At 43.1% G+C, this 16,879-nt stretch overlaps 1 protein-coding gene across 4 annotated transcripts in view; it reads left to right on the forward strand.

Moving 5' to 3' along the window:
• Positions 1-16,879, forward strand: part of LOC138631476 (neuronal tyrosine-phosphorylated phosphoinositide-3-kinase adapter 1) — a 28,912-nt gene that overhangs the window by 7,408 nt on the left and 4,625 nt on the right. For 2 of the 4 annotated variants that reach the window (XM_069716444.1, XM_069716441.1), the window contains exons 2-5: positions 3,943-3,985; positions 7,832-8,074; positions 14,480-14,850; positions 14,929-16,875. In XM_069716444.1, the coding sequence (XP_069572545.1) occupies positions 7,887-8,074; positions 14,480-14,850; positions 14,929-16,875 (2,506 nt within the window). In that variant the 5' untranslated portion in view covers positions 3,943-3,985; positions 7,832-7,886. Of the gene's footprint in view, positions 1-3,942; positions 3,986-4,031; positions 5,225-7,831; positions 8,075-14,479; positions 14,851-14,928; positions 16,876-16,879 lie in introns of those variants that run through there. The other 2 variants (XM_069716443.1, XM_069716442.1) reach the window with 2 other exon arrangements.

Consider the following 16,879-nt stretch of genomic DNA (forward strand, 5'->3'; position numbering starts at 1 on the left):
TACCTGGCTTTGCTAATCACACCAACGCTGCTGCTGCCGCCTCATCTGTCAATCAAAAAAGAAAAAGGCGGCTCAGCAAGTGCACCAGCAGGGTTGCTGTAATAATATCAACATGACTTATTGGGACTGTTCTGGTGTTTTCTTTAGTGTTGTGATGTTGTGATGTGAGGTTTGTTGTGAGCTGTTTTTTTGTTTTTTTTTAGATAGAGGTTACTTGCGCCTCCCTGTCCATTTTACACTCTTCAGCATCCATCACTGACTATTGCTCTCCTACCAAAGCTTTCTAAAGCAATTTTTTGTTTTGTTTGCATGTACTAGCTCAGGGAAGATGTGAGTCCAACCCACTCTGAACTGCTGTGAGGCAAATCATATGTCTAGCTTTCAGTGATGTTCAGCTGATCCCTGTTTTGCTGTGGGCTATTGGACTTTGCTTAATTGTTGCTGAATACTTTATGAGGTTTGTCATGTTGGGGCAGGGGCAGCCCACAGTGCTGCAGGCTATTATGTTTTTGGCTTTTTTTCATAGGTGAATCAAACAAATGCACATCATCTACTGTGACAAAAATTCAGTTTTATCCATTCATCCCTGCTTAAAAGGGCATCGCAGCATCATCAGTTTTATCTACCATTATTTTTTCTCATGATAATCTTTGGATATATATGGATGTCTAAAATATGACATTAAACTGAGTGAACTAAAGGGGAGGGGGGGCCGTAAATGCAAGGTAATCCACATCTAAAATAAGTCAGATCTTGGTTAGAGAAGGATGCTGGCTCAGTGACGCGTGTGCAGCTGCAGAGTGGAGCTCTTCCCCTCATGCGTAAGCACGAGCATTAAGGAGTTTTTCAATTCTCCCTCTTTTCCCTGCAGCGCTATACCTCGCAGTCTGGGTTTCAGCAGCCAGATGAAAAGAACATATAAAACAGAGACCGTATCTTTCTGTATGACAGGACTTCTCTTTTTTTTTCTTTATGTGATGGTGGACAAACTCTCCAAAAACAAGCAGGGACCTTGGTGATTTTGTACTCTTACCACATCTAGTGACAGAGTGCTCATGCTACTCCCATTCTGAGCATACTAACACCTGGCTTTCTTCCAGTTTCTCTCCTCAGTCTTCATTTCTTCTCCTTGTTTCGCTCCACAAGTCATTCCCAGGCCAACACATGCCCTGAATGCGTCTTTTCTCCTCGATGTGATGTGGTATTTCCACAACATTTCAAACCTTTTTTTAGAAACCATGTAGACTGACTGAAAATCTGCCCCCTCGCCTTGTGAATCTATATGCTGCTAAGTGTTCATGTATGCTAAGTGCAGTGGGTCACCTTGGTTACTGCAGATTCCAGCAGAAGATGAAGATGAAGGCAAGGGCAAGCCAAGGTGGGAAATAGAGAGTGGGAGGTCACTGAGTTGCTGCCTCTTCTTGACCTGAAAAAAACAGACAGATGAGAGCTATTTTTCTACATTTCATTATATACTTGGCAGCAGGTCATACGCCGTAACTGCTCCTCTTCACATTTTGAACCATTTGTAATCCACACCTTGTAGAGGTGCCAACTACGCACACACTCTGAAACAGATAGATTAATTTGTTAGCAGAATAGGTGTGTATCGTTGAGACAAACATTGAGCATCTCTGAAAGTTTGTTGTGGCTCAATGCTGCGTCCTGGTAGCATAGGGCATGGAGGATCAGGGAAAGCTTTTTGTAGGATATTTTTGGTAGCAGTCCATGAAAGATTTAGTGGTCACTTAGTTTTTTACAACGCTGAGGAGGAGAATCCAAAGTGTGCAAAGCTTCCTGTGCATGTGAGTGTATTTAAGTCTGTTTTGTGTTGGTTTTTTTTGGATGGAAGAAATCTGCCTTTAAGGTTTGATAACATACTTTTTATCCCCAAAACATAAGAAAGAGGAGGAGGTCAAAACAAAACAAATTCCTCTACACCTCTCATGTGCCATGTTTTCATCCCTGGCCTGGAATGATCCATCCTCCTCCGCCTCCTCCTCCTCCTCCTCCTGTCCATTCTAATCAGCCACAGGCATCTCACTACACAATGCAATATTGCAGAGAATTCAGCACATAACAGCAGTGCATGAAGAGAAGTTGAAGGATGCTCCAGCAGCTAAGAGCCTCATATAACCCCAGAGTGAAAATTCTGGTGTAGCGATGCATAATGAGGGAATTATGTATATAATCTCACTTTCTTCTCATCCCCACCGTAGAAACATCTTTTAAATACTTGTGAAATATATGAATTCTGAATTCGCGCAATGCAGAGTGAGCTGATTAGAACATAATTTCAGACCTGGATTTGCGGAAATCAGAGAAAAAAGTAAAACCAGCAGTAGCATCAGTCTGATTTCTGACTGTCTGAATGTTGAGCAGACTGCAGTGTGAAAAGACTCGAGCAGCAGCTGGTTTTACCTTTGGTGAATGTTTTGATTTTAAGCAGGGCTAGATAGATTTTTTTTTTTTGCTTATGTCCTGACCAGCGTGTAAAAGCCCACAAAGCAATACGTATTGCTTGAAATGTTTTCTGACTTGCAGGTCAGTCGGAATGCAAAGGATTTTGATTTTGAAGGCAGACGCATCTCTAAGCCTGAGAGCGCAGAGGTCAGGTTTTAGACAGAGCAATACGATCATGACTGTCAGATTGCAGCGTCCTGTGTGCCTGACAAAACCAGACATTTACAAGTTTAACTTCTCTTCAGCTGAAATAACATGTGCACAAAATGTATTAACATGACTGAAAATATTTTTGAAGCCCAACTCAGTGCTCCAGATGGATAAGGGCTCCTTTAGATCCCAACACAGACATAGCAGCATTTAAAGGTTTGAATGTGACATTGTTCCCTTGTTCAGATGTGTCAAAGGTGGACATCCTGTCCACATCAGAACAGTTTTGATAAGGCTGACTAGGTGTGAAAGAGCATAAATTATCCCTCTGACCAAATGTTTAGAACAGCATTTCTCATAGCAAGTTGAGCCTCTGTAAACAGTAAGTGTGAGAAATCTGGCCATTAATATTCTGCAAGCATGTTTGTGCATTCAAAAGTTAACTTTTGGAGAATTACCTAGTCTTTGTCACAAACCAGTTTCTCTCTTTGTTTAGTCTTGAGTTTGCTCTGCAGAAATATTTAACTAATAAAATACAATACAATGTTGAAAAGGAATACTACGCCGTTTCTTCTCTAGCCGGCTGTTGGAGGGTATGATCAACACTGCTCTTATGGCTAACCAAGCTTTGTACAAAGGCTGGAAACAAGGAAGCAGTTACCATCTTTGGTTATAAAAAAAAAATCTGCCTGTCAGTACCTCTAAACTCACTAATTAAATACATTTGTGTTAAATAGAGGACTTCAGAGGGGCTGGCAGACAGATTGTGTTACCTTTGGACATAACCAGGCTAGCTCTTTCCCCATTTTCAGTATTTGAGCTACAATAAGCAATTTTCTAAATCCATCAGTTATCCAGACGGTACCAGATTAGGTTAATTTCTAACAAACTAAATAAAATCAAAGCTATGAAGATATCTCATCCTGACAAATGACATGGTTTGAGCTGAAAGAAGCAATGACCCATTTTACCATATTAATTATTTTACTCATTATCTGTTTTTTTCCAGACCGTCCAGCACACATGAAAGTTGGTGTTTAACCTGAGAAACGTAGACATTTGTGATGGTTATTTGAGAAAAAACAGGTGTGATGTCGTTTGGCTCTTATATCTGCAGGCAGAAGTTGTTAATATCTATTTTAGCCCAGCGCCCTCTTTCCCATTGTTAAAACATACACCTAATGCCGATTGGTATCAGTGACCTTCTCATCTGATTGTCTGACTCCTTTTCATGTGGCGCACCCCCATGCGGGCCAACCACAGGTTTTCTTCCTTCTTGTAACTTGTTAGCTTTGTGACACAATGATTGGTCTCTGTTTTCTTCCACAGAAAAGATTGGACAGTGGGCTGGGCTGAAGGCGGACTTATGAGTGTGAGTTTTTGACATCACAAACTTATGGACTGAACATTTTGACACGTTCACAATATTTATAAAGCACCTAGACCTGCTTCATCATAAAAAAAAGAAAGATATCTGAATTCATACAATATTGGACCTTTTAAAACAGACTAAGAAGAAACCATTTTTACTATGTAGCCGACTTACTCATGCTAGAAGTCCAAGAATCTTGAAAAAAAATACCAAATCAGAAAGTCTACAAAATTAGGTGAACCAAACGCCCTGCTTCTGAAATGCTTCCATTCAGGTTTGAAGCCATACAGAGGATGGAACAAAACAGCTTTGCAGACGTGAAATCATAGATCTGTGCCAGGTGGAATCCAGGTGTTATATTTGGACTTGCACTTGAGTACAGGGATTTACCTGACAAAGAAAATAATTTAAACATACTTTCAAATCATTTGATAAGAGTGTCACGTTGCTCCTTTAAGTTTATTAGTTAGATTTTCTCGCATGGCTAAGTAGGAGTCGATGTTACATCAAGATACTGTGTAGCTCAGCACATCAGGAATGTTAGAAGTGAGGCTGTGTGGTTGCTAATGGAAACAGATGCTATCACCATTTAAGATGCATATGACATATTGATTCTGTAGGACCAGGTACAAATGAAGCTGCAGAAGTTTAACCCGGGGATCATCACGTATGATGAGGCTGGCGTCCTTCTCTGTGCATATTCATATTCGGCTAAGGAAGAGATGCATGCTGACAGTGTTGCTAGGAGACCACACACAGCGACTAGTGTGAGAGGCTTGATTTCACCTCCCTCCCCCATTCTTGTTGTCTGGCTGCCTTTTGCTGTTTTTCTATCCTTTCTTCCTCAAACTTGCCTCCATTTGCTTATTCCCACCACTCTCGTATTCCCTGTCCTGATATTTCCCTCCATCAGTATGTCTGCGGTACAATTTCCGCTTAATCATATTTGTTTTGCCCGGGTTGATCTCCCGGTGGTTCTCCATTTATTGGCTTCCCCGATTTTTCCCTGTGCCCCCTCCCATCTTTTTCCCGCTGCCTCAGTCTCTCCTCCCTCTCAAGCTGTGTGCGTTTCAAGCTGCTCGTTCTTCTCCTAAATGTTCTCCTCCTGTCTCCCTGTTTGTTTCTCCGGCTGAGCTGCAGCGCTGTGTCTGGCTCCAGTGCTGTGACGGTGGGGTCAAGATACTGTACAGTGGTGGACAGAAAAGGCTGTGTTATTCAGTACAAAACAAACAAACAGAGGCACGTGTAGTATATTGTGTTTTCAAAATATATGAGCGACATCACTGTTAAAGCGAGCCACAAACATCCATTCAAATACTAGATCCTGATTTCTTTCCTACTTCCCTTACTTACTGTCACATACTAAGTTTGATTACAGTGATTTGCTAATTAATTCAAGTTGAAACAGATGCAAACCTAAACGTCTTTATAAGAGCATGTCAGTCCAAGAACTGGATGTACTGGAAGCATTATTGCCTATTTAATCTAATTGCTCCTATTCAGGCTTTGCAAAGGCAAACGTATCTTATAAAGTATTTTTTTCTGTCATCAAAAGGGTCACAGGTTGGTATTTGAGTCAATATTTAAAGTCAGAGTTTTGTAGATGTGTGCAAAACACAAAGGGATTTAAAAATAATTAAATGCATATTTTGAATGTGTTGTAGAAACGTTGCCCCTTTTGTCAGTGGCCAGGCCGGTGTTGTGATGTGTCCCTCCACTCTGCAGTGATGCTGCCTCACTCACAGCGAGGTGCAGCAACACTATTGGACCACTTGCTGAGGTGGAGGCTGGAGGGCAGAGGGCTGCAGCACAAAGCCATCCAGAAGTGTTAAATTCAGTAGCAGTGACACAGGAAAATGTTTTAGACATTTTAGTAAATTTCGGGTCAAAGCAAATTCACCCATAACTTTGCTTTTTCCTCCGCTCGGCGATGATGCTCCAAATGTTTTACATTTCCAAATTTTCTTTGCATGATGATTTTATTTTTGTTCCATCTGTCATCAATAACTTGCACTCAAATCAGCTGCTGAACATTTGCAAATACAGCTTCAAACCCTCTGTGTGTGGTTAGCGTGTGTGGGGGCTTTGAATATGTGTGCGCGATGTGTTTGCTTATGTGCATGAATGAGTAGTCTGCAGCGTTGCATGCAGATCGAGTTACATGAATCATGGCTCCATCTGCCTCATGTTTCTAATGAGGAACTCAAGCGACTCCTCACCCTACAGATGCTCCTGAAACAACATGCTAAACGCTCTGAATTTATTTGGTTTTTAAGTGACTGTTGGGATCGATCAAATCTACCTTATATGAGTGCTTTGCATGTTTTGTGTGGCCTGTAAACATTATGTTTGTGGCCCAGTTTGATGAGCCCAACCTGCCTGTAGATGGAAGATGTGAGTCTCCTGGTTCTTGTAGCCTGGCTAATTGTACAGCATGTAATGCGACAATTGCGGGGCTGCCTACTCAGCTGCCAGATCTTAGAAACCAAAACCAAAGCTCCATTGAACAAAAGCCCAACCTACAGTCGCAGCTCCCTAACCTAATTAACATTGAGTCAGCAAGCATGGCAGCAGCAGTGGTCGAGGCTGTGGTCATGGCTGTGGGCTACAAGAATAGCAGTAGCCACACTCACACACTGGGCCGTGACAAAAGAATCACACGCAGCTACACAGATCAACATGCCGCCTGGCCCAGGTGACAGCGCCTGCTGCTCACACTAAGTAGTTTTTGTCTTTATAGTAAGATGTGGCTGAGCTGTTGTACTGAACAGTAAAGATGCTGCGCAATTAGTGGTGGTCCTGGATGTCTTCAGAAATAAGAGAATTACACTGCTGGAAAATGTAAATGTCATGTATTTTTTTTATGCCCTTTTCATGCTGCTTTTATAAAAGCATAACTAAGATCTCACTGAATGAATTGTAACATGTTGTGAATGTAGAACTGTGATTTTAAAAGGAATCAAACACAAAGCACAAATTGTTCTTGAATAATTTACTTTTTTCCTGTTTTCTGCTTTAAACCCTGAAACTTAACCTTAACATTACAATTATAAAACAACATTTGTTCAAACAAGCTTAGCTTAATGTGTCATGTAAAGTGACTGCTTCAGATCTGTTCACCAGCCGTTCGGTTGAACTCAACAAACTGATGCCAGAAGCACCAATGAACATACTTCCGTGTCCACCACCAAAACACATTCACACTGTTTCTATTTATGATGGAAAAACACTAGCATCATGCATCAGCTGACAGCTGCGCTTTTCTTAGCCAATTGTGTTGCACACACATTCTCCAACATGAAAGCACTGTTGGACCCTGGGATATCTGCCCCACAACAAGCCTGACTTCTCATGGGGTGAGCGTGAGTAGGAAGCTGTGCATGCGCTACATATGACAAACCACATTACTGTCTGGCTAGCAGACAGGCTTAGATAGGCCATCCCAGGGCCCGCAGCCAAAGATGCTCCGCAGCTGAGTTACCATGCTTACTCAAATATTCATAACTGGATAATGAAAGTATAAATAGTTTTCATGTGATACGCTAGAGGTTGGGGTAAACAAAGCTGCAGCCTCCATCGGCGTGCATCACTGTGTTTTTGGTGTGATGGCTGCCAGTTGTAAGAGGAAGGATTGTTCGCTGTGACACACTGAGCATGATAAGCTCTGACTGCTTTAAAGTTTTGCCAGTAATTTAGGTTTGATTATTTGGGTTTCTTAGTGCATTGCTAAATTACACAGCAATCACTGTCAGTCTTGTCAGCTTCAGGCAGGCTGGTGTAGTTGTTTAACATGTCTTTACTAATGATTTATGTGCTTAAACATTGCCCTCGTTTCTTCTTGTTTAGAGGAGGGCAGCCTGTGACATACGTCCCCTTCTCCCGAGTCGTCTTCTTCTATACCATGAGCTCTGGCTCTGCCCAGGATGTGGCAGTCGAGCATTTCCTGCGTGACATAGAGAGGCGAAGCAAGCGGCTGCACTGCGCTGTGATAGGCTGCGAGGAGGAGCGACCCCGCAGCGACATGAACCTGCTGTATCGTAAGAGCCGTTTGGACTGGAGGCAGAGAGACCAAGAGGGAAGTAAAAAGAGGTGAGTTCATCGGCTCACACACGGGAGCTCTGCATATATGGGATTACAATAGAGTTCAGTTCGGTGGGAATATAAACCTCTTAGACAGTGAGAGCGAGTTTAATTTGGAAATCTTAATTCCAGGCACAGTTCATGAAGTCGAGAGGGTTTTGCCTGAGAAATCTCATAGAAATTTGCATAGCAACAGTTTATAATGAAGTTCATATGTTCTGTGGATGAGATAAATTTAGTCAGCCAAAATGAGCAATATATCTATAAAACTATATCTCACATTTCCTTAAAATTCTGCACAGCTTTCCAGCAGAGAGGTAGTGAATCAGAAAGCCTTACCTCTAATGAGTTTTCATGAAATATGTTGCAACAAGTGCAGGCAGCTCAGGGTTCTTCTATATGTATGACTTTCACATGTAATGTATTTTCAGATCGTTGTGTAGGTACTTCTTTCTTATCTGAATCCTTCCTCCTCCACTACATGCCAGCTCTGTCTCAGTAGGTTTGAGGGGTTGTTGCAGTGTGTGTTCAGGGCTCTAATTTCCCACAGTTTGCTGCTGATGCATCAAGTCTAGCTCCTTTTCTTTTTTTTCTTTTTTTTTTTGGAAATCTTCCAGCTCAAGTGAAAAGTAATCATAATAAATCATAACACAGACTAAGTGTTGCTCTTGTAAATAATATGAATAATAATAATGATAAAGATGATTTAATCATGTTTAAATGTTTGCGTGATCTTAAGTTCAAATCAAATCTGATTTATTTAAACTGCATTGTAGACATACTAAGAGAGTCCCAACCATCAAAACAAACAATTCAAGCACTCTACAAAAGGGTCAGCAACATAATGTCATCACAGTGTTGCGTTGAAACATCTGTGCAGTGGTCTTATGTATGCGTGTGTTTTGAGGACAGAGGAGCGATGTTGTGTTCAAAATGTGAGTCACCTATAATTCACAAATTCCGGCTATTTATGCCGCAGAGGAGCAGGAGAACATCAAAGATAACAATTCAGTTTGTTTAGAAGTGCCGTCCAGTGCTTTCTGACTCACAGCGGTAATTGAAGGCCCCTGTATTGGAAGCCAAGATCAACGTCACGGCGGCATCGAGCCAGTGGATGTGTAGGGCAGCAAGTAGGACAGCAGGGTACAATGAGTGATGAAAGCGGAGCTGCTCAAGGGCCGGGGCAGCAGAGGTGGGAAGCAGGACATGACCGGTGATGATTGCGAACAGGGACGGGTCAGGGATAAAACCGCACAGGGACGAAGGGGTGCAAACCAAATGGACTAGAGACAGGGCAGCAGCGGCGGTTGCAGAGCTGGAGGGACTGAGGGATGCAGGGACGAAAGGAAGCAGTATGAAGGGCACTGGTCGACAGTTTGAGATCTTGAGGTCCTCAGGAGAGAAATCACAAAGCAGAGTCTGCTGTGGAGGTACAGAATGGTAAATAGGTGAGTTTCAGTATGAGTTTTTAAAAATAGGGGCTGTTTCTTATGGCTATAATACAGGCAGACAGACAATTCCCAGTTGTGACAACTGGTGGAAGAAAACCTTGCTGTCAGTTCAGGTTTTATTAATTCTCGCGGAGAATTGAGATACAAGTGGCAGGGAGTTCAGCAACGGAAATTCACATAGCTTAGAAAATAGGGTGGATGGCTGGCTGGATGGATAAATAGATAGATAGATAGATAGATAGATAGATAGATAGATAGATAGATAGATAGATAGATAGATAGATAGATAGATAGATAGATAGATAGATAGATGGATAGATGGATAGATGGATAGATAGATAGATAGATAGATGGATGGATGGATAGATAGATAGATAGATGGATGGATAGATAGATAGATAGATAGATAGATAGATAGATAGATAGATAGATAGATAGATATTGCATTAAGGTGTCAAATTATTTATTCTCAAAATAGTTTAAATCAAATCTCAATATGACCCTTATTAACAGACTTTACAGCCAGTAAATCATTTTTTTTTTTTTTTTATAAATAACTGGATTCGGAAATTCGTATGAAGAACATATTTAATGCTCCCATTTTAAGAGAGTTTTGAAAGAGTTCAAATCTAATTGATTTGTATGTATTGTCTCGATTGGATGAAATTTCATTGGTGTTACACCCTTTTAGAGTTTATTGATTTAAAAAATAAATTAAAAAATTCAGCACATATTTAATGCTCAGGATCAATGTAGCCTCCTCCTGGGAGATGGGACAACAACGTCATCCAACAATGTTTTTATTACAACATCTACATTTAAAATTTGAATTCCAAAATAACATTTAACAATCTTATCATGGAAAATCTGCATTTTTCTTCTCATTTTCGTCAGTGATAATTCAGTTTTATGCCAAAATCAAACCACAACTGAAATAAAGCCACTTTACTTGTATCAAACCATTGAATCCTATTTCAATATTAAATTATCAACTATATATTGAGGAGCAGGGAATCAATTCAGGATTCACAACCCTCTTGGGTTCCTTTCACGGTACATGAACTCCACTGAAGAGAGGTACTTGTGTTCCAAACCTCAACATACCTTTAAATCAAACCTTTGAAATTCCTTCTCTGAATGATTGCAGGTCATTCAGTTGTCATGAATCAATATTATTGCCGCTGTCAGCTCAAACCTCATGATCAGAGAGAAACAGCACTCGTCGCATAAATAAAAAGAAGGAGTAGTTAAAGTCGATATCTAAAGTGACTTTTGAGTTTCAGGCAGACAGAGGCAAGTATTGTTTTGTTGTGGAAGCTTCAAGAAGTTATTTTCTATGTGGTTATTCATTGTGAAGATTGATTCATGAACTGGAAACTTATTTTGGTCGTTGGTTGCTTTGGGGGCATCTACAACAGTGTGTCACATGCTGGGAAACAATACTCTTATAATAGTATTTGAAGAATCCATGTTTTTTTTCTCCTTTGAGTTAAACAGCCAGGGGTTTCACTTTTTATGTCACTTTCTTGCGGCGACAGAAGAAGAATCAGATCAGTTGAAACCATGCTCCAGACAGCCCATAACTTAAGGCAATCAATTAAAGTGTCTTGTATTGTGTCAAATATGTCAGTAAGGTCCAACAGAATGAGGACAGTTATGCACTCAATGTCAGCATTCAAACATAACCCGTCTGAAACTTTATCAAGAGACGACTTGACTGCTCTGATTTTGCCCTCAAACCAGATTGGATGTTCTTAAAGAGATTATATTCTCACAGATCTCATTCAGCTCTTTAAATGTAACCTACTCTTAAACTTTGCCCCAAAAAAGGTAAATTAGAAATAGGACGGCAGCTGCTGGGGGCAGAATGATTTAAACTGGATTCCTTCTGTAAAAGCTTTATCACCACAGTCGGGGAAGCTGTTGGGAATACCATGCACTGTGGAGAGGAGGTGTTGTTCAAGAGTCTGTCCAGAGATTGATCTACCGAAGGTGTTGGTCAAAAGGCTACATAGGAGCAGTGGATGATCGCATTCAGTGTCACCTTTCTTCTCTAGTGCTTGTTGGCATGACTATGTCATCTTCATCTGCTTGCAGTTTTCAAGGTAACAAAGACAGAGAATAGTTTTACAACTAAGTGGCAACCCACCCGTTGGTTTGTGAGCTGTCATTGTGAAGCATTGGGTCCAACGTTTTGGCCGTAGCTAGTCTTTTTTGGCGCCATAAGTGCCCATATTTGGACCAACTGGGGAAGAGCGGGGGAAGGATCAGACTAGCAATCACAGGAGTTTATCTCCGCCCACCTATACCGGTGACCTAACAGCACCCCAGGAATGTCAATCAAACCAGACATGATACATACCTCTCTTTGAGGCCTAATATCTACTTAATTATGGAATTCATGAGGGTGGCTGTGGCTCAGATGGTAAAGCGGGTAGCCCACTAACTGCAAGGTTGGCAGTTCAATCCCTGGTTCAGTGTCCTTGGGCAAGACACTGTACCCTGAATTTCCCCAGATGGCAGGTAAACATGTGTGTGTGATTGGGTGAATGGGAAACAGTTTAAAGTGCTTTGAGACGTCTAAGGCGATAAAGCGCTATATAAATGCAGACTATTTACCATTTATTTCATGAGAGAAGTTAATCCTTTTTGAATGGGAGTCTATTGGAGCCGGAGGTTGTTTTTTTTAGTGGCCATCAGTGGTATTGCACTTTAAGGCACTGCATCCATTTTTATATACAGTCTTTAATTAAAACATTAAGATTGTTTTTGTTCTTGACTGTCCTGTAAAATTTGTGAGAAGGGATTTGCAGATGCCTCAAATTTGTGCAGATCAAATACATTTCAGATTTGGACAATGTTTCCAACTGATTAATCGTTACTGATGAGCTCATGATTAAAACAGCAAGATAGACATTTGCTCAGCAATCAGAATATACCAGTAATTAACAGGAGCTCCTCTACACTCTCCGGAATTAGTGAGGTTCAACTCATTGTCTTGTAGGGATTTTTATTTAGTGAGATTTAGAGGTGCTGGGAGGCAGATACCTTCAGACAGAGCCACCCTGACAGTTTCTCAGTTTTTATGATCTTCCAGTGTAACCAAATGCTGACTATAGCTTCAAATTCAATGAGAACAGATATGAGCGTGGTAACGATCTTCTCATTTATCTCTACTTCAGCCACTGCAAGATTATGGGCTCAGTGTAAACAGAGAGCAAATCAAGAAGTGAGGATCCTGATAACTTTTTGAACAGCTGAGTCTTTGGTCTCATTTTGAAGCTGTTGGGCGCTTCTGCCCTAACAAGAAATACGAAAAAAAAACTTGAAGCAGCGAGAAGGAGCTGCTCAGCCTCTGTTCTGGGCTAAATTTGGCCCTGTAGTATCTATGTCGATTGTGAGGAGTCACTAGTACATCTCCACAGGCATTCAAAGGCACAAACATACTTGTACAGATGCAAACATACTCTGTTGCTCTACCACACATACGTTCAGGCGCGCGCACACGCAGACACACACACACACACACACTGCCTCACTCACATGAGGAGGAAGATAGGAGCTTCTGTTCTCTGTGATGAGCAGCCTCAGTGCTCCTTCTGCTGCTTGCAATGTTGAATACAAATTGTAAGCTCCAATTGTCTTCTTCTGTGCTTTGCTGCCTCACAGGGAGCGCTACTGATCTACAAGCGAGCGCTGCATGACCCGTAGTCATATGTTGCCATTATGTACTATGATGAATCATTTATATGCTGAATAATTGTGCATTTAAGTGATTTGATAACACACTCAGAAACAATTTCTTGCTGTCAAACATGTAGACACAGACATAAAAAGGAGTTTCCTGTGTTTATTTATTTTTTTGTCTCCCCTCAGTACAGTAGCCTCACAGTGGCTCTATTAATAGTCTGTGGTTGAGGAAAGTAAGTAAACATTGCTCAATCCAAGTTAGCAAGGCCAGGGACTTACTGTATGCCATGTTGCTGTGGGATGAAGCAGCATAAGACCCCCCCTGAGGAGGACACCACACTACACCTGTCTCTAAAGCAGAGGAGTAAGTCGAGGGTTATCCGAGGCTATTTTGTAAGTCTTTGGTGAACTCAGCAGGGCATCAAACCTCAGTTGTATGTCAGTAACTCAACACTCATTTCAGAAATTCAGATTCACTATCCATAATTTATAAATAATTGCTTCACCTAATTGGAGGATCTGGGGTGTATTTATAGTGCCTTTCAAAATAAAATGTTCAAAATTTGTTATTTTGCTTTTTGTAAGTACAAACAAGACCACATACTAATGCATACTAATGCTATTATAACTAGTTATTATTCATGAAAGATAATTGAAAAACATCAGGATAGTTTTGATTAAATAAGAGGTTTTTGATTTGTATAATAATCCAAAAGAAGGAATGCAGTTCCAAGCGCTGCAATATTTTTTCAGATTTTTCTGTTTGTCAGTTTTATTTATTGTTGTGGGAGCCTGTGTCATTGATGGTTTCAAAGAGGAACTATCAAATACCAGAAAATCACAGCTGTTCCCATGGTAACAGATGAAATGCTTGTGGCGATCCTGAGAGCAGACTACAGATGTGGGTTGAGGATATAAACATGTAAAGAATAAGGGAATTCCAGCAGCACAGTGTACACTCGTGCTTTGCTTTTGACAAGGGAATTGATTTCCTAATTCAAAGTGTTTGAGTGGTAAGCAGATGTGGAGGAATTCAGATGGAAAGATATGTGCTCACAGAAGAGTGAGGAGCCTCCAGGGTTTTCCTTTTGCAGCGAAAAGCCCTGCAGGCATATCTGTATTGCAAAGATGGTGTTTGATGACTAAAGAGAGAGGGAGGAAAGAGAGAGGTCAATATAAAGGGTAGTACGTGAAGGTTTTTTTGCTTCATGTGATTTCTTCATGCATTAATGAAGCATGAAGAAACCTTCTCAACCCTGTTCCCTAATTTCAGCTCCAGCCAAAACGACCCCTCAGCTACTGTTGGCAAAGTCAGAGACTTGGCTTCTTTCCGACGGCACTTCCGGATGGGTTTCATGACCATGCCCGCCTCCCAGGACCTGTCCCCTCACTCCTGTGCCTCTGCCATGGCGCCGCGCTCACAATCCTGCCACGCCGTCGGCGCCGGGGATACCAGTCTAGAGAACGGAGATTACTCCGACACCCAGTCCCAACATTGCAGCCGCTGCCCTCCAGCCAAACCCAAACGCCACCCCAGTACTCGCCTCAGCTCCTCATCTGCTGACAGCAGAGGACCTCCTGAGACGCCACCACCACCCCCTCCACCATCTCACTCACAGTCCAAACACTCAGAGAAGAAAAATGGTAAGAAATGTGTTTTAAAGTACAGATTCTGCAGAGAAAATGAGCTCCTTTCTTGACGTGCTGTTTTGTTTCTTACAGCCATGAAGAAGTCTGACTCTGGAGAGATTGGAGGAAAGAAGGTGCCTCCTTTAAAACCCAAAAGAAGTCCCAGCACCCAGCTTTCCTTAGACCCTCTCCCCCCACGTGTGCCTCATTCTACCACATCCCTGCCATTCCAGGCAGCAGACTCTCAGATTCAGACAGGAGACGGGGAGGATGAGCCGGTCTATATAGAAATGGTGGGTCAAGTGTTCACCAGAGACAGCCAGACGGCCACGCCTCACCCTGTCACCCCTGTGGCCACCACGCCAGACTCTGACTCAGACCAGAGTGAGGCAATCTATGAGGAGATGAAATACCCGCTGCAGGAGGACAGAAACTCCCACAGACACCTCCCTCCCAAACATGAGAAACTGAAAACCTCTAAACACTTCCATGTCACCCCTTCTTCGTCCAGCAGCTCCTCTTCTCTGCCTCGCCCTTCCTCCTCTTCCCCGTCCTACTCCAAACCCAAAGCGACTGTGTCAATCTCGCATTCATCTCCACTGCCTTCCTCCGCATCCTCCACCCCTGTACCCCAGGTCCTCTCTGCCAGCCCCCACACACCACGAGCCCCCACTCCCTATCTGCTGCAAGGGAATAAATCTGAGCCAGAGTCCAACACGAAGATCCCCGCCCCTTTCCCCAATCTTCTTCAGCACCGGCCCCCGCTGCTCGCCTTCCCTCAGCCCGCGGCGGCCTCCAGCGGGGTCGGAGTGCAAAACAAGGCGTCTGCATCTGCTAAAACGGGAACCCAAACATCCTGTGTGACAACTCAAGCCAGCACCTCCTCATCTTCTTCTAATGTTCCTGTGTCCCTGTCAGGCTCCAAGGAGTCATCAGGGGGAAGCGCAACGCTGCAGGACAAACACAGCCGAGAGGCACAGTTAGGCCCCGCTCCTGGACTGAGAGCTAGGAGCCACTCCACACCCCTTCCTCCCTCCTCCAAGTCCACCTCCCCTTTCTCCCATCATCATCACCACCCTCACCATCGCCCCTCGCACTACCATCACTATCGCAAGCCAGAGAGAGGAGACTCCCCCGCTCCAACCAAGAGCAGCTCTCAGACTTCAAACCAGGCCACAGTCCAGACACAAACCTCAAGTACAGGCAGGGAAAGCAAGTCTGTCAGTTTCCTCTTGAAGTCCGATAAAGGAGAGAGGGATAAGGACAGAGACAAGGATAGGGACAGGGACCGAGATAGAGATAGAGATAGAGATAGAGATAGAGATAGAGATAGAGATAGAGATAGAGATAGAGATAGAGATAGAGATAGAGATAGAGATAGAGATAGAGATAGGGGAAGAGACAGAGACAGGGACAGGGACAGGGAGAGAGACAGAGACAGAGACAGAGACAAGGAGAAAGACAAGGACAGAGAGAGAGAAAGGGACAGGGATAGAGACAGGGATAGGGACAGGGATAGGGATAGGGATAGGGACAGGGACAGGGACAGAGACAGAGACAGAGACAGAGAGAGGGATTGGGACAGGGAAGGAGGGCCACACTCCTTACCGATGGACAGCGCTATGAACACTAGCAGCAAAACGTCTCAAAGCACCAGCTCAACCCCTACGCCATTATCATCATCGCAGCGTCCTCATTCTCGCCCACACCTCCGCTCTCACACTCCTCACGGCCTGCCAGCATACAAGCCTCCCTCCTCTGACAGCCCCCTGCTGTGGACCTATCCCTCTGGTGGCTTCCGCAGGCCGCCGGCTTACGAGAGCTTGAGAGGCAGCTCTCAGACACCGTCTCTGCAACAGCCTTCGAGTCTCACCGGTGTAGGCGAGCGGGTGTCCAAGAGCAATGGAGGGTCTGCGTCCCTCCAGTCGAAAGTTGGCTTCATGCCCTGGGACAGCAGTGCCAGCTTAGCTGCAGATGAAGGGTCTTACTGGCCCATGCAGAGGAAACTGTCCTTCAGTCATGGGAGCAGAGAGACAGAGAGTAA

The sequence above is a fragment of the Brachyistius frenatus genome, unplaced genomic scaffold (genome assembly GCF_029030835.1).
Source record: "Brachyistius frenatus isolate BFR_SWC_R1_liver_20210118 unplaced genomic scaffold, ASM2903083v1 Contig_157, whole genome shotgun sequence".
Lineage (NCBI taxonomy): Eukaryota > Metazoa > Chordata > Actinopteri > Embiotocidae > Brachyistius > Brachyistius frenatus.